At 45.8% G+C, this 18,450-nt stretch overlaps 1 protein-coding gene across 1 annotated transcript in view; it reads left to right on the top strand.

Annotated features, from left to right (window-relative positions):
• LOC309568668 (excitatory amino acid transporter 2-like) overlaps window positions 1-18,450 on the top strand; it is a 292,136-nt gene that overhangs the window by 47,103 nt on the left and 226,583 nt on the right. Inside the window, exon 2 of the mRNA XM_082274406.1 lies at window positions 13,893-14,045. Coding sequence (XP_082130532.1) covers window positions 13,893-14,045 — 153 coding nt within the window. The remainder of the gene's footprint in view (window positions 1-13,892; window positions 14,046-18,450) is intronic.

Raw genomic sequence — 18,450 nt, forward strand, 5'->3', positions numbered from 1 at the left:
ACAGTTAGGAGGGGTAGAAGGGGACAAGGCAAGGAGGCCAGTTCTGGGCTGGAGCACCCCAATAAATACGCCCTGTTGCGTGATGTTGGGGAAACCAGTCAGGGACCAGCATTGCTGGAGCAGAGCGACGCCCCTAGCTGCCAGGGGAAGAGCTCCTCCAGTGAGGCCGGGAGAAAGGGAAAGGAAAGACAGGTGCTGGTGGTAGGGGACTCAATTATTAGAAGGACAGACAGTGCAATCTGCCACAAAGACCGTGAGCGCCGAACAGTCTGCTGTTTACCCGACGCTCGGGTTCGGCACATCGGGGATCGGGTGGACAGATTACTGGGTGGGGCTGGGGAAGACCCAGCTGTCATGGTACACGTGGGTACCAATGGCATAGGCAGAGGAAGATGGAGAGTCCTAAACGATTTCAGGGACTTAGGAGCTAAGTTGAGGACTAGGACCTCTAAGGTAGTATTTTCAGAAATACTACCTGTACCTCGAGCCACACCAGAGAGGCTGCGGGAGATTAGGGAAGTTAACAAGTGGCTGAAATGCTGGTGTAGTAAGGAGAGTTTTGGGATCCTGGAGAACTAGCCCGACTTCTCAGTCGGCCACCGGCTCTTTGGTAGGGACGGATTGCACCTAAATGGGGAGGGTGCAACCGTACTGGGTGAGAGGATGGCCGTAAAGTTAGAGGGGCTTTTAAACTAGGTGATGGGGGGAGGGTACAGATGTAGAATTAGCCAGTGGAAAGCAAGATTCAGAGGGCAGAAATGGGGGCATTAGTGGTAGGGTGTTCGGAGCTCCTATACCCAGGGTGGGTATGGGGAAATATCAAGAGAGCTGCCTAAAAACATCAAATGAGGATATATGTAACCGGTCAAAATTACGAGGCTTGTATACCAATGCCAGAAGCCTGGCTAACAATATGGGAGAGCTGGAGCTGCTGATGTTTGAGGAGGACTTAGATTTTGTGGGGATAACAGAGACTTGGTTTGATAGCTCTCATGACTGGATGGCGACCATTCAGGGGTATTCCCTTTATCACAGAGATAGAGAAGGTAAAAAAGGGGGAGGGGTATGTCTGTATATTAAGAACAGTGTGCAGGCAAATATGAGGGATAATGTTAATAATGGAGCTATGGACGAGGCAGAATCCCTATGGGTAGAATTTAAAAGGGAAGGCACTGTGGGGAAGTTAATATTGGGTGTATGCTATAGGCCCCCCAACCAGAGGGAGGAGGGGGAGGCGGGCCTCCTTTTACAGATAGGATTGGCAGCAACAATGTGAAATGGCATTATAATGGGGGACTTTTATTATCCAGATATAGACTGGGCAGAAGGAACCGCGCATTCAGCCAAGGCTCGGCAGTTCCTAAATGTTTTGCAGGACAATTTTATGGGTCAGATGATGAATGCACCGACAAGAAACAATGCGGAACTTGACCTACTGATTACCAACAATACAGACCTGCTCACGGATATAGAAATACGGGGCAACTTAGGAAACAGTGACCATAGGTCAATTAGTCTCAGTATTAATTATAGTAATAGGAAACACAAGGGCAATATAAGGACACTGAATTTCAAAAGAACCAATTTCCCAAAACTGTGCTCTCTGCTAGAAAATATCAAATAGGATAGAACCCTGGGAACAAAGAACATGGAGGAGAAATGGGAGTGCTTCAAAAGCATACTTAACAAAGGGATTGACCAGTGTATTCCAAAGGGAAATAAATTTAAAAGAGCAAAACTAAACCCTGGGTGGCTAAACTCCAACATAAAAATGCATACTGTATTAATGCTAAAGGAAAGGCCTTCAAAAAATACAAGACTGAGGGGTCATTGGCAGCATTCAAGCATTACAAAGAGTGTAATAAGAAATGTAAAGACAAAATCAGGGCGGCTAAAATAGAACACGAGAGACATATAGAGGAAGAGAGTAAAAAGAACCCCAAGAAATTCTTTAAGTATATAAACAGTAAGAAAGCAAGGCCAGAACACATTGGCCCCATAAAAGACGATAAGGGAGTTTTGGCCACAGAGGACAGGGAAAAGGCGGTAGTGTTAAATAATTTCTTCTCTTCAGTCTTCACAAAAGAATTGGGGGGCTACACTAACCCAGCTTGTAAGGCCAAGCTAAATAACACACCTCAGGAAATACCGCCATGGCTAACAGAAGATAGACTTAGAACTAAACTAGAGAAACTTAACATAAATAAATCATGGCTGGCTTGCTCTTCTTAAAGAGCTCAGCCAGGTGATTGCCAGACCATTATTCTTGATCTTTAAGAATAGTTTACAGATGGGTATGGAGCCAGCTGATTGGAAAAAAGCCAACGTGGTACCAATATTTAAAAAGGAGCCGAGATACAGTGGGTACAGAAAGTATTCAGACCCCCTTAAATTTTTCACTCTTTGTTATATTGCAGCCATTTGCTAAAATCATTTAAGTTCATTCTTCTTCCTCATGAATGTACACATAGCACCCCATACTAACAGAAAAACACAGAATTGTTGACATTGTTGCAGATTTATTAAAAAAGAAAAACTGAAATATCACATGGTCCTAAGTATTCAGACCCTTTGCTGTGACACTCATATATTTAACTCAGGTGCTTTCCATTTCTTCTGATCATCCTTGAGATGGTTCTACACCTTCATTTGAGTCCAGCTTTGTTTGATTATACTGATTGGACTTGATTAGGAAAGCCACACACCTGTCTATATAAGACCTTCCAGATCACAATGCATGTCAGAGCAAATGAGAATCATGAGGTCAAAAGAACTGCCTGAAGAGCTCAGAGACAGAATTGTGGCAAGGCACAGATCTGGCCAAGGTTACAAAAAGATTTCTACTGCACTTAAGGTTCCTAAGAGCACAGTGGCCTCCATAATCCTCAAATGGAAGACGTTTGGGACGACCAGAACCCTTCCTAGAGCTGGCCGTCCGGCCAAACTGAGCTATCGGGGGAGAAGAGCCTTGGTGAGAGAGGTAAAGAAGAACCCAAAGATCACTGTGGCTGAGCTCCAGAGATGCAGTCAGGAGATGGGAGAAAGTTGTAGAAAGTCAACCATTACTGCAGCCCTCCACCAGTCGGGGCTTTATGGCAGAGTGGCCCAACGGAAGCCTCTCCTCAGTGTAAGACACATGAAAGCCCGCATGGAGTTTGCTAAAAAACACCTGAAGGACTCCAAGATGGTGAGAAATAAGATTCTCTGGTCTGATGAGACCAAAATGGAACTTATTGGCCTTAATTCTTAAGCGGTATGTGTGGAGAAAACCAGGCACTGCTCATCACCTGTCCAATACAGTCCCAACAGTGAAGCATGGTGGTGGCAGCATCATGCTGTGGGGGTGTTTTTCAGCTGCAGGGACAGGACGACTGGTTGCAATCGAGGGAAAGATGAATGCGGCCAAGTACAGGGATATCCTGGACAAAAACCTTCTCCAGAGTGCTCTGGACCTGAGACTGGGCCGAAGGTTTACCTTCCAACAAGACAATGACCCTAAGCACACAGCTAAAATAACGAAGGAGTGGCTTCACAACAACTCCGTGACTGTTCTTGAATGGCCCAGCCAGAGCCCTGACTTAAACCCAATTGAGCATCTCTGGAGAGACCTAAAAATGGCTGTCCACCAAAGTTTACCATCCAACCTGACAGAACTGGAGAGGATCTGCAAGGAGGAATGGCAGAGGATCCCCAAATCCAGGTGTGAAAGACTTGTTGCATCTTTCCCAAAAAGACTCCTGGCTGTATTAGATCAAAAGGGGGCTTCTACTAAATACTGAGCAAAGGGTCTGAATACTTAGGACCATGTGATATTTCAGTTTTTCTTTTTTAATAAATCTGCAACAATGTCAACAATTCTGTGTTTTTCTGTCAGTATGGGGTGCTATGTGTACATTCATGAGGAAGAAGAATGAACTTAAATGATTTTAGCAAATGGCTGCAATATAACAAAGAGTGAAAAATGTAAGGGGGTCTGAATACTTTCTGTACCCACTGTATATCCCGGGTAACTATAGGCCGGTCAGCCTAACATCAGTAGTCTGCAAGATTTTGGAGGGGATGTTAAGGGACCACATACAAGACTTTAGTAATGAAAATTATATTATTAGTAGTAATCAGCATGGATTAATGAAAAATCGTTCTTGCCAAACCAATCTATTAACCTTCTTTGATGAAGTGAGCTGCCACCTAGATAAAGGTAAGCCTGTGGATGTGGTGTACCTGGACTTTGCAAAGGCCTTTGACACCGTTCCCTACAAACGCTTACTGTTCAAACTAAGGAAAGTAGGTATGGGCCATAAGGTGAGTACCTGGATAGAGAACTGGCTCCAGGGGAGGTTGCAAAGGGTGGTGAATAATGGGGAGTACTCAGATTGGGCGGGTGTGGAAAGCGGGGTCCCCCAGGGTTCTGTCCTGGGGCAAATCCTGTTTAATTTATTCATAAATGATCTAGAGGAGGGGATATCGAGTAAAATCTCAGTATTTGCGGAGGATACTAAACTAAGCATGCCAATATCTTCTGGGCAGGATGTGGAAACCTTACAAGCGGACCTGAACAAAATAATGGGGTGGGCAACTACATGGCAGATGAGGTTTAATGTTGAAAAATGTAAAGTAATGCACTTGGGTGCCAGAAACCAGAAAGCAAGCTACTCACTAGGGGGGGGAACCTCTGGGTGAGTCTAGGATGGAAAAGGACCTGGGGGTACTGGTAGACAACAGGCTTGGCAGTGGCATGCAAAGCCAAGCTGCTGCAAGCAAAGCCAACAGAATACTGGGATGTATAAAAAAGGGGATTCACTCCAGAAATAAAGAGATTATTCTCCCACTATACAAGACTCTGGTCTGGCCACAGCTGGAGTATTGTGTCCAGTTCTGGGCACCAGTCCTCAGGAAGGATGTGCTGGAACTGGAGAAAGTCCAGAGAAGGGCAACAAAAATAATTGGTGGAATGGAGGACATCAGCTATGAGGAAAGACTACAAGCACTGAACTTATTCTCTCTGGAGAAGAGACGATTGAGGGGGGATATGATATCAATGTACAAATACTGTACTGGCAACCCTAGCATATGGAAAAACCTATTCAGAGAAAGGGAATACAATAAGATACGTGGCCACTCATTAAACTAGAGGAAAGGCGGTTTAACCTTAAAATACGCAGGGGGTTCTTCACTGTAAGAGCAGTAAGGATGTGGAATTCTCTTCTGCAAACCATCGTATTAGCAGGGAGCATCGATAGTTTCAAAAAACTATTAGATGGGCACCTTAAAGACCACAATGTACAGGGGTATACAATGTACGGTTAACAGCAAACACACACACACACACATCATAGGTTGAACTGGATGGACTGATGTCTTTTTTCAACCTCACTAACTATGTAACTATGTAACAGATGGACAAGGAGTGGGAGGAGAGAGGATCTAAATCGGGCTTATATTAAAACGCTCTTTACCCCTGCAGGGGTGCGACTCTGTGGTGAGTGTGGACCCGAAGGGGGGGAGCATGAGTGAACATCACTTATCCCCCACTAAGTATTAAGGCACAAGGCACTTTTTGAACTTGTCACTTTTTCTGATGAAGATGCTTATGTGTGTGATTTCCACTGCTGGTTGATCTACATATTAGAGCCCATTCACACAGGGGGGACACGACTTCGGCGCGACATGCACGGACTTCATATGATTGAAGTCAATGCAAGTCGCCTCCAGGTCGCCCCAAAGTAGTACAGGACCCTTTTTCTAAGTCGGAGCGACTTGTGTCGCTCCTATTAGAATGGGTCCTGTGCTAATCAATGGCAGGCGACCCACCGAGACTTGTCAGGCGACCAAGTCGCCTGACAAGTCGCGCTAGTGTGAATGGGGACTTAAGGACTCTATGTAAGCTGGAGTCACATAGCGCCGCGCGTCACTCTGCTATAATTATACTAGGGAGAGGTTCCTGATGCTGCTGCTGAGGGAGAGATAGGAGATTATTGTAGGGGCAGGCTGGAGATTGCGTTCAGGGAAAGAATAGGAAGAATCTTCTTAAATCAGACAGTGATCTACATTGAATTTATTGTGTGGGGGTGCAGTGCACGATCTTTTTGCCCAGACCTAAGCCCAGTGAGGAGTAGGAGGGAGAAAAAACTTTTATCAGTCTGTTAGGTGGGCGGCGTGCAGTGTGTAGCGGCCATGTAATGCAAGCTCAGTGCATATGTGTCTGCTTAATCTGCATTTAAAAAAGAAAAAAACTTGTTTCCTTCATATTTTACTTAGACATACAGTGTTTAGACACTGCTTTTTCTAATCTGCTCTTCAAAAAGCATCAATGTAAGGCAAAAATAATTATTTTTCAGTATTTAGGGAAACAATTTTTTTTTCGGTTTTTCATTCAAATGGGTTTTTTTTTTATTCTATAGCGGAATAGAACAACAACAGTATCCAAACTGTTAGGCGTGTGGCGGCCATGTAATGCAAGCTCAGTGCATATGTGTCTGCTTAATCTGGATTAAAAAAAAAACCAAGCACCAATTAAGGGGACAATTATTTTTTTTAGTTTTTCATTCATACGTTACAGTGAGATACACCCATTGGATACTGTTGTTGTATTCCGCTTTGCAATAAAAACCCATTTAGGGGAAAAAAATGTAATTGCAGCCTAGTCTGCATATGTTACAGTGAGATACACCCTTTGCATACTGTTGTATTCCGCTTTGCAATAAAAAACCATTTAGGGGAAAAAAAATAATTTGCAGCCTGGTCTGCATATGGTACAGTGAGATACACCCTGTGTATACTGTTGTTGTATTCCGCTTTGCAATAAAAACCAATTTAGGGGATAAAAATGTAATTGCTGCCTAGTCTGCATATGTTACAGTGAGATACACCCTGTGCATACTGTTGATGTATTCCGCTTTGCAATAAAAACTCATTTAGTGGAAAAATAAATAAATTGCAGCCTAGTCTGAATATGGTACAGTGAGATACACCCTTTGGATACTGCTGTTGTATTCCATTTATCAATAAAAACCCATTTAGGCAGAAAAAAAATAATTGCTGCCTAGTCTGCATATGTTACAGTGAGATACACCCTTTGGATACTGCTGTTGTATTCTGCTTATCAATAAAAACCCATTTAGGGGAAGATCCAAAATTCGATAAATATGAGGAGAAGGTCAAATAAGGGACGTGGCCTGGGTCGTGGTGTTGCTGGTGGAGCTCCTGTTGCAAGGAGAGGACGTGGCCGATCTGTGTCAGCTACACGCACAGATGAAACATCTTTCTCAGCTGCGAGTAGGCGACAGAACCTGCAGCAGAATTTGGCAGGGCCTAATAAGCCTCTACAAATGTTGAGGCCAGAACAAGTACAGGCAATAGTAGAGTGGGTTGCTGACAGTGCCTCCAGTTCCTTCACATTGTTTCCCACCCAGTCTTCTGCTGAAAGGATAGAGTTGGCACCTGCAGCCGATGTCCATCAATCTTTCACCTCACCCCCTTGCAAATCAGCCAAGCAGTCTGAGCCCCAAGTCATGCAGCAGTCTCTTCTTCTTTTTGATGACTCTGTTAGCATGGTTTCCCAGGGCCATCCATCTAGCCCTGCCCCAGAAGTGGAAGAGATTGAGTGCACCGATGCCCAACCACTTATGTCTCAAGATGAGTACATGGGAGAACCATTGCAGCACGTCTCGGATGATGACGAAACACAGGTGCCAACTGCTGCAGAATTCCGAATTGTGGAGACCGACAAGAGTTCCCGGGGTGAAGACTGGGTGGAAGACGATGTGGAGGACGATGAGGTCCTTGACCCCACATGGAATGAACGTCATGCAGGTGACCTGAGTAGTTTGGAGGAAGAGGCGGTGGTTGCACAGGGCCACCAGCACAGCAGAAGAGAGAGCAGGGTGCAAAAGCGGAGCGGCCGTGCCCTAGACACTACGCCTGCTACTGCCCAATGCAGCAAGGGACCGAGCACACCAAAGCCAGCTCAAAGGAATTCCCTAGCATGGCAGTTCTTCAGACAATGTGATGATGACAGGACACGAGTGGTTTGCATGCTGTGCAATCAGAGCCTGAAGTGAGGCATAAACCTTTTCAACCTGAGCACAACCTGCATGACAAGGCATCTAAGTGCAAAGCACGAGCTACAGTGGAGTGCAAACCTCAAAAACCAAGAAAGGTCTCTGGCTCCTCCTGCTTCCTCTTCTGCTGCTGCAGTCTCGGCCTCTTCATCCACCTCTGTAGTGACAGTGGCACCTGCCATCCCGCAAACAGAGGATCCGCCAGCAACACCATCACCTGGGTCATCAATAACCATCTCCCCAATGTCCCGTGGAAGCGTTCAGCTTTCTATCTCCCAAACACTGGAGCGGAAGAGTAAGTACCCCCCTACCCACCCACGATCCCTGGCCCTGAATGCCAGCATTTCAAAATTCCTGGCCTTTGAAATGCTGTCATTCCGGCTGGTGGAGACGCAGAGTTTTAAAAGCCTTATGGCGGGGGCTGTCCTACAGTACGTCGTGCCCAGCCGCCACTACTTTTCCAGGCAAGCCATCCCTTTCCTGCACAACCAAGTAGGTGACAAAATCAGGTGTGCACTGCACAACTCCATCTGTGGCAAGGTCATCCTAACTACGGATACATGGACCTGTAAGCACGGTCAGGGACGTTATATCTCCCTGACAGCACACTGGGTAAATGCAGTGGCGGCTGGGCCTGAGGCAGATAGCAGTTTGGTGCATGTCCTTCCACCACCGAGGATTGCAGGGCACTTCAGTTTGCCTCCTGTTCCTAACTCCTCCTACTCCGCTTCCTCATCCTCTACCGCCTCCTCTTCTGGTCAGCGTAACACCTTCACCACCAACTTCAGCACAGCCAGGGGTAAACGACAGCAGGCAGTTTTAAAACTTGCCTGTTTGGGGGAAAAACCACAAACCACGCAGGAGTTGTGGAGGGGCATTCAACAGCAGACCGATGAGTGGTTGCTGCCAGTGAGCCTCAAGCCCGGCCTGGTGGTGTGCGATAACGGGGGAAATCTCGTAGCAGCTCTGGGCCTAACCAGTTTGACACACATCCCTTGCCTGGCGCATGTGCTGAATTTGGTGGTGCAGAGGTTCCTTAGAAATTACCCCGATGTGTCAGAGCTGCTGCAGAAAGTGCGGGCCGTCTGTGCGCACTTTTGGCGTTCTCACCCTGCTGCTGCTCGCCTGTCAGCGTTGCAGCGTAACTTCGGCCTTCCCGCTCACCGCCTCATATGTGATGTGCCCACAAGGTGGAACTTAACCTTGCACATGCTGGCCAGACTGTGCGAGCAGCAACAGGCCATAGTGGAGTTTCAGCTGCAGCACGCACGTGTGAGTGGATCTGTGGAACAGCACCACTTCACCACCAATAACTGGGCCTCCATGCGAGACCTGTGTGCCTTGTTGCGCTGTTTCGAGTACTCCACCAACATGGCCAGTGCCAATGACGCCGTTCTCAGCTTAACTATCCCACTTTTATGCCTCCTTGAAAAGACACTTCGGGCGATGACGGAAGAGGATGTGGCACAGGAGGAGGAGGAGGAGGAGGAAGAGGTATCATTTCCAAGGCTTTCAGGGCAGTCATTCACAAGTGGCTCCGAGGGTGGGTTCCTGCACCCACAAACGCCAGGGACACAATTGTCCAGCAGGGACACAGTTCTGGAGGATGACGAGGATAAGGAGGAGGAGATGGAGGAGGATATGGAACCATGTTTAGAGCAGGGTGGCACCCAGGCCAGCTCATGGCCATCACTGGTGCGTGGCTGGGGGGATACAGAGGACACAGAGGATACACCTCCCACAGAGGACAGCTTTTCGTTGCCTATGGGCAGCCTGGCACACATGAGCGATTACATGCTGCAGTGTCTCTGCAATGACTGCCAAGTTTCCCACATTGTAACTTGTGCTGATTACTGGGTGGCCACCCTGCTGGATCCCCATTACAAGGACAATGTACCATCCTTAATTCCCTCACTGGATCGTGATCAGAAGATGCGCGAGTACAAGCGCATGGTGGTAGACGCACTGCTGGTGGCATTCCCACCTGACAGCGGGGGCACAGTGGAAGCACAAGGCCAAGGCAGAGGAGGAGGTAGAGGTCCCCAATGCAGCCAGGGCACCGCCATCACCTCAGAAGGCAGGGTTAGCATGGCCAAAATGTGGAAAAGCTTTGTCAGCACGCCACAACAAGCAGCAGCACCACCAGCTGATATGGAACGTCTTAGCAGGAGGAAGCATTTCACTAACATGGTGGAGCAGTATGTGTGCACATGCCTAGACGTACTGAATGACGGGTCTGCCCCCTTCAAATTCTGGGTCTCCAAGTTGGGCACATGGCCTGAGCTTGCCCTTTACGCCTTGGAGGTGCTGGCCTGCCCTGCAGCCAGTGTATTATCTGAACGTGTATTTAGCACGGCTGGGGGCTTTATCACAGATAAGAGCAGCCACCTGTCCAGAGCCAATGTGGACAAGCTCACGTTCATTAAAATTTACCAGGCATGGATCCCACAGGACTTGTCCATACCTTGTATACCGGCCTTACCCACCCATTGTTGTATTTGATCTTTCTTACTCTTTTGGGGTGTACCCTAATTTAAAAAAAAAATGTAATTAAAAACCAAAACCAGTGTTAGCTACCTCGTCCTCCACCTCCACCGCCGCTTCCACCTACACCGCCATATCCACCGGCACCTCAACCTCCTACTCCATATGGGCCTCGCCATCCTCCTATATCACTCAAGATTATTATTATTTTTTTTTTGTTTTATGTTATTTCCCTATCCACATTTGTTTGCAGAGCACCTGCCATGCTCTTGAAATGATTTTGCTACCATTTGCAGCCCTCTAGCCCTTTTCATGTTTGTTTTAGAGCCATTTTAGTGCTCAAAAGTTCGGGTCACCATTGACTTCAATGGGGTTCCGGATCGGGGTAAAGTTCGGGTTAAGTCCGGGTCACGAACCCAGACTTTTTTTTCAAGTTCGGCCGGACCCACCGAACCCGGACATCCAGGTGTTCGATCATAATAAAGATATATGGAAGAACATTAAGAATATTGAGAAAAATAAGGAAGTAGTCATACGCCCAGTAGATAAAGGCGGTAGCTTAGTTATATTAAAGAATAAAGACTATGAAGCAGAAATGGAGAATTTATTAAAAGTAGAGGATACATATAAAAAATTAAATAGCAATCCAAAGACACAATATGAGAAAAATTGAGGACCTTGCTGGAGTGACCCTTGGTATCAGATTCCTCCTCCTGTCTATCAGGTGCACGCCGATGCATATACGGTATTTTGGAATGCTTAACCTGAAAGACTGGAGGAGGAATCGGATACCAAGGGTCGTTCCAGCAAGGATTTATTACCCAATGCTTATATGGCTCTGTGCCAACAGCATTACAGTCCAATATCTCTAGTAAGCTCTCCCCCGAATTTTCCCTGTTTGGTGTTTGAAGCACTGGCGGTGTCTTTTCCTTTTCCCATTTCGGATCACGGAACACTCTTCCCATATTATATGGATATCACTCCTTGACTTGTACACACTAATACTTTTTATCCTTGTGGATTTTTTTGCACTGTTGCACATTTCATCGAAAGGTGGAAGCATAATCGGATCTCCTGTCAGGGCACCAATAGCAGGAGGGCTCTAGGACCCAGCATCCATCTGAACAGGAGAAGGGCTCTAGGACCCAGCATCTCCGTCAGCCCCTCACCTGGGCCTTTATAAGGGAGCCAGCCCTTCTCTAAGTGCTGTTTGATCTTCAGCTTCTACCAACGTCCTGTGTTTCATGTTTCCTGTGATTCCTGGTTACTGACTCGGCTTGTTACACCTCCCTCTCCGGCTTGCTTCCTGACTTTGAACTTGGCTTGTTTAACGGATCTCCTCTGCCTGCTACCTGTCCAGACTTTGGCTACCACTTGACCTGGTCTTCTCTGCTACCCACCTGGCACAGAACCTTGGCTTGAATCAACCACCCTCTGTCTCAGCGATCCTAAGTACCTGCTTCATCTCACAGGTGCCACCTGGCTGCAGTAACCCCACAGCACAACAGCGGTATCCCTGAACCCTTTCTGCAAGCAACCCTGCAGGTAACCTGTGCGACTTTGGGCCTAACTCCTCCTGTCTCATCTCCAGGGGAGATTGAAAGTTAGCTGCAAGGGAAGCCCTCTTTCCATTGGCCTCCAGCACTTGATACCTGATACCTACATTAAAAGACTTTGCACAGTTTTGCACGACATACTTTTGCTATATTAATTTTTGTTGTTTACATCTATATGCAGTGTTATTATTATTATTATATAGTATTTATATAGAGCTTTACAACTTGAGGGTAGACAGTACAAGTACAATACACTTTAATACAGTAGGAATCAGAGGACCCTGCTCGTTAGAGCTTACAATCTAAGAGGGACGGTCAAGAGATACAAGAGGTGATAACTGTGGGGGATGGGCTGATGGAGAAAATAAGAGCACAGTTGTTGGGTGGTTGCCAGATAGGTTTCTCTGAAGAGATGTGTTTTCAGGGATCGGCTGAAAGTAGTCAAAGTTGGAGATAGTCGGACAGATGGGGGTAGAGCATTCCAGAGGATGGGAGAAGCTCGGGAGAAGTCCTGGAGGCGAGCATGGGAAGTGGTTAAAAGGGAGCTAGAGAGCAGGAGGTCCTGGGAGGAACGATGAGAACGAGTTGGTTGGTATTTTTTGAGACCAGATTAGTGATGTAGCTGGGCGCCAAGTTATAGATGGCTTTGTAGGTTATGGTTAGTAACTTGAATTTAATTTGTTAATTGCGTGGCAGCCAATATAGGGATTGGCAAAGAGGGGTAGCAGACACAGAGCGGTTTGCAAGGTGGATGAGCCTGGCAGCAGCGTTCATGATGGACTGAAGGGGGGATAGTCTTTTTAAAGGTAAGCCAATGAGAATGGAGTTGCAGTAATCGAGATGAGAGATGACCAGGGAGTGGATTAGAAGCTTTGTGGCATCATTGGTTAGGGAGGGACGTATCTTGGAGATGTTGCGGAGGTTGAGGCGGCAAGCTTTGGACAGTGACACTGTTATATGATTTTATCTGATTTTCATGTTTTATGCAATCACGGGTTATCATATATATTGAATCCATCCAACCTTTGTAAAACCTTGTGAGCTGTACCCAGATGCCACACTGTGGGGCTGGCCTAAAATGTTGCGACGGATACTGGATCCTGCTTGAACACTCACCTTGGCACAGTGCAACATGTGTAGTAAGTTAGCCAATGGATGCGATACAGGTCCAGGGCGTGGTTCATTCTTATACAATTCAGACCCTGACAATCCATTTGTGGGTATGCCCACCACGACATTGACAAGTAAGACAAGGTCACTCTATTATTTCATTATTACTGTAGGCCCACCTCAGAGAGGCATACCTCCCAACTTTTTGAGATGGGAATAAGGGACATCTTTTAGCATAAGTATGTGAGCATAGGACATACCCCCTGTCATGCCCCTTAAAGGAGAATTATACAAAAAAAAATTAGTTAAACCCACAAGTGCTTCATTTTACCACTACTATTCCTTTATATTGGCTTTTGAAATTTACAAATCCAGCTGTTTAGAAATTGAATGAAAGGGTAAGCACTGGGAAACACTTTTTGAAAGATAAAAAGTGCATTTTATATGCAGCTATATAAACCAAAATGAGGAACAAATGAGGAGGAAAGAGGAACAGAGGGACTTTGCTTCAAATCAGGGGCAGAGGTACAACAGTCTACTTAATTCATTTATACACTTTGCCTCTAATTGTTGTACCCCTCTGAATGACTGCACAAGATTGTATTTATCAAAATAGATATTTACTGTGTCACACTGATATTTGTTAAAAATATTTTGTTGACATTTATTTTCTTATCCCTAGGTGTCATATTTGGATCTCTCTTTGGCTGTCTGCTTCGATTACTTCCACCTTTGGATGGGAACATTCTTATTTTGATCTCTTTTCCAGGAGATATACTTATGCGTATGTTGAAGATGTTGATTTTACCCCTAATCATCTCCAGCCTAATTTCTGGTAAATAAAACATACTATTTACTTGCAAGATTTTATTCTTTCTATATAATCTAACTAGGATAATTTATAATATATGAAAGACAGATGTTCAAGAATTTGTGCACTTATTATTTTGGCTATGTGGATGTACTGCTGAGGAGTGGCCAGAAGATATGTTTGTAGGATTTAAACGTTGCGGGGGCTGCCAATGCAAATCTCCTAAAAATCTAAATTGCCTTTACTTTATGCTGACTATTTGGCTTCAATATTGTCCCTAACTGGAAACAAGTATGCAGGTCAAGAAGTTAAGAAAAAAATCAGATTGCTGACCTGCACACTTTAAAGCAGGGGTATTGAATTAAAATTCACAGAGGTCCAATTAGTAAAACGTTCTGCCAGCAGAGGTCCAAATCGCATGTTTGTCCATTGACTCACGTCCTTCACATCACAGGCCCCCTCCTCTTATATCACAATTAGTGATGAGCCTAACACCCCACTGTTCGGTTTGCACCAGAACACCACGAACGTGGAAAAGTTTCAAAATCCCATAGACTTCAATGGAAAATCAAACTCCATTGAAGTCTATGGGACTCAAACGTCAAAAATCAAAAGTCGTCATTTTAAAGGCTTAAATGCAAGTTACTGCCCAAAAAAGTGTATGGGGTCCGGGTACTGACCTGGGGGACATGTACCTATGCAAAAAGTGTTTTTAAAAACCATTGTTTTTAAAGGAGCAGTGATTTTAATGATGATTAAAGTGAAACAATAAAAAGGAAAAAGTCCTTTAAATATCGTGCCTGGGGGGTCCCCTTAATGTGCCTGCGCATCTGTGCGATGTATGTAGCCTGCTTCAGCAATACTGACATTTCTAAAGAAAAAAAATGTTATTTAAACTTGCTCGCTGCTGTAATGTATGCACCCCACAATACACATTCAAAAAAAAGGGGGAAAAACAGCACAGGCCCCCCCCCCCCCAGACCCTTTGGGTCTTGTATCGATTTGGATCTGGTACGGCAACATTATAAAAAAAAAAAAACACACAGGGCGCAGGAATGAGCCCTGCTGTTAAAAATCCCATACACATTTGAAATCACATGTACTTGTCATACAGGTGCAGAAAAATTGGGCCTTGGGTGTTGGTGGTGCCTGAACACCACAACCCCTCGCAGTTACTCTTGCTGGGCGCAGGAACAAGCCCTGCTGTAAAAAATGTGATACAAAATTGGAATTGCATGCACCTGTCGTACAAGTGCAGAAAAATTAGGCCTTGGGTGTTGGTGGTGCCCTAAACTAAAAACATTGTCAGAAGCCAGCATTAAGAAGATTGAGGAACAGGATAGGCAGCATATGCAGTCTTTAAGGGATGGCAGACCCCTAGCCAATTCAATCAGTTACATCAACATCAAGGGCTTGATAGCTGATGTTGATCCAGGACCGCCTTCTCCACCTCTCCTCCTTTGGCTGAACGATGCTTAAGAAACACGTCCAGAGAACGTTAACTTCCCAGTGTCTGGAAAGGTGTTACACAAATTTTTCTTTAAGCACCCCAAGATGTTTCATTCTCTGCTCCCTCTGTGAAGGCAGGATGAGCTCTGCAACTTTACCCTTGTAACGTTGATACCACAAATCCTCTGGTCCTTTTGCAGGCTTTGCAGAATCATGGAGCCCATGCAGTGTAAGTTTGAGGAGGCATGAGATTCTGAGTCCTCTAAGTCACTAAGGATGACATTGTCAGGAGCAACCTCTTCCCCAGACACGTACAACTACTGGGGTTTCTGGGGAATGACAACCATCCCTTGAAGACTGCTGTATGTTATCCTCTACATCCATGCTGCCACAATCCCCCTCCTCCTCCTCTACCTCCTGTGTGTTTTGTCGCCCTGCAGGAATAACATCTGCATAAAGGGGGCCTTGTGAGGAAAGAAAGTCCTCTTCTTCCTCCCGCTGTTCTGCCTCAAGTGCCCTCTCCGTGATTCCACGAAGTGTGTGCTCCAGCAGGTAGACTAGAGGGATAATGTCACTGATGCATGAATCGTCCGGGCTCACCATCCTTGTGGCCTCCTCAAATGGTGACAGGACAATGCATGCATCCTTTATCAGCAACCACTGGCATGGCGAAAAGAAGCCAAGCTCCCCTGAGCCTGTCATACTCACACAGGTACTCATTGATAGCCCTCTGCTGCATGTGCAGCCACTACAGCATTGCCAATGTTGGGTTACACCTGGTGGGCATGTCACAAATGAGGCGGTTGTTGGGCAGGTTGAATTCCCGTTGAATGTCAGATAGCCGAGCACTGGCCTTGTACGACTGCCGGAAATAGCCACAGACTTTTCTGGCCTGCCTAAGAAGATCTTGTAAGCCTGGGTACCTGTTCAAGAAACGCTGCACCACTAGATTTAGGACATGTGCCAAGCATGGAACATTTGTCAAGTGTTCCTGTCGGAGGGTGGAGAGAAGGTTGGTGCCATTGTCATATACAACCATTCCTGGCTTAAGCTGCTGTGGCACCAACCACCACTCAGCCTGCCCCTGCATAGCTGACAGAATATCTGGCCCCGTGTGGCTCCTGTCCCCTAGACAGACCAACTGAAGCACTGCATCTTTTAGCCTGACTGCTTGTGAAGCCCCTTGAACGCTTTGGAAGCACTGCTGGTTCAGAGGACAATTCAGCAGAAGAAGACATAGAGGAAGACCCCTTGGGGGGGTTCGTTACACAAGGAGATAGCCGAGAAGTGGTTGCAAACAACAGTTTGGTTTATTCATGCAATTTTCTTCACCAGACTGCAAGCGTCAAAAACATCAAAATAAAAATAAAACACAAAATAAATCCTTGCCACTGTGGGCGGCTACCTTCTCACATACAGGAACCTACCTACGGAGTCTGTCTCCAACCTACTGTTGGGCAAACTTTGCTGATCCTACAGCAGACCCTCAATAGTCCATTTATTTTCTCTTCTCACAGCACATGTTCATTGGACTTTCCTTTCACATAGAAAACATCCCTTTGTTTGTCTCTTCATATAGCAACCATTCCTTTGCTTGTCTCTTCACATAGCAAACAGTGCATTTATTTCTTTCCCCATAGAAATAGTCCAAAACCTCACCTTGAGTAGTCTTCACACTTTTTACCCTCCTCAGCGCAAATCGCTCCAGGAGGTCTTCTCCCATGCTCACTGTAACGCTCCGGCGTTTATTTGTGTGGTGTGGATTTGCAGCTGCGGAAGTTACACTCAGTAGTCATGTAGAGATGTGTTGAACTACCATATCCAACTCTCAAGACTCATCATTGTGCATCAGCCTGTCTCAGCAAGCACATACACAAACACAGACACTCATTAAAGATGTTCCTGGAGTGATATGTTTATATGTGAAAGTATAGAGGTGATACTGAGGGGACAGGCGTGGATAGTGATAGCAATGGTAAGAGGTAACAGATGGTGATAGTAAGCACTTAGGATAGCAATCATGTACAGGTAACAGGTGGTAGTGAAGAGCAGATGAAGTGTACAGGAGATGCTAGGCTAGTGCAGTGACAAGATGGTAATAGGCTCAAGAGCTTGCAATCTAAGTAGCGGTGCAGATGTTAGATGTAACAGTATAGTTCTTAGAGTAGCAATAGTCTTTAGTAAGCAGAGTAGTAGTGAAAGTAGATTAGGAAGGTATTCCCCTGTGGGGTACTTATCACTGGTAGGTTTGTAAGGAGAGGGTTCCGGCGGTGAGGTAATGATCTTGTAGCGAGATACAAGATGTTGTAGTAAGTCTTCGGTCAATTCAGGTATTAGGGAATAGCTGGAGGATTCGGCAGCGTTAGGTAATGCTGTAGCAAGCGGTTTGCACGAACACATGTGAGTGAATGCCGGCGGTTGAAATAGCCGCTCAGAGTGGCACTCACTGATGAGGTCATGGAATTTAAAGGGACAGGTACTAGATGCGTTCCACCTATCTATATGGTGGAACGTAATGTATAAATAATAGGCTGGAAGGGTACCGCAGGTACCAGGATCTTACACTCACACAGCGTCGGGAGGCACACATCTGACTGTCCTCCTCTCCTCAGCTTCACACAGCGTCAGGAGGCAGCAATCCTTCTCCCAGGCTTCACACAGCGTCGGGAGGCACACATCTGACTGTCCTCCTCTCCCCAGCTCACACAGCGTCAGGAGGCAGCAATCCTTAGACTTCCTTTGGACAAATTATAGAGGCCTTAACTTCCTCATTCCGAACAGCTGAAGGCCTTTCAACTTCCTTAAGCCGTCCTGGCTACCTTTTCAGCCGACACCCTATAGTAATTGGTGAATTTTCTAAACCAGGTGGAAATGTATCTCCTGTCTTTGACTACATCCACAGATTTACCAGACTTCCTGTCACAATATATATATATATATATATATATATATATATATATATATATATATATAAATCAAT

This window comes from Pelophylax lessonae, assembly GCF_965119305.1.
Source record: "Pelophylax lessonae genome assembly, chromosome: 12".
Classification (NCBI taxonomy): Eukaryota; Metazoa; Chordata; class Amphibia; order Anura; family Ranidae; genus Pelophylax; species Pelophylax lessonae.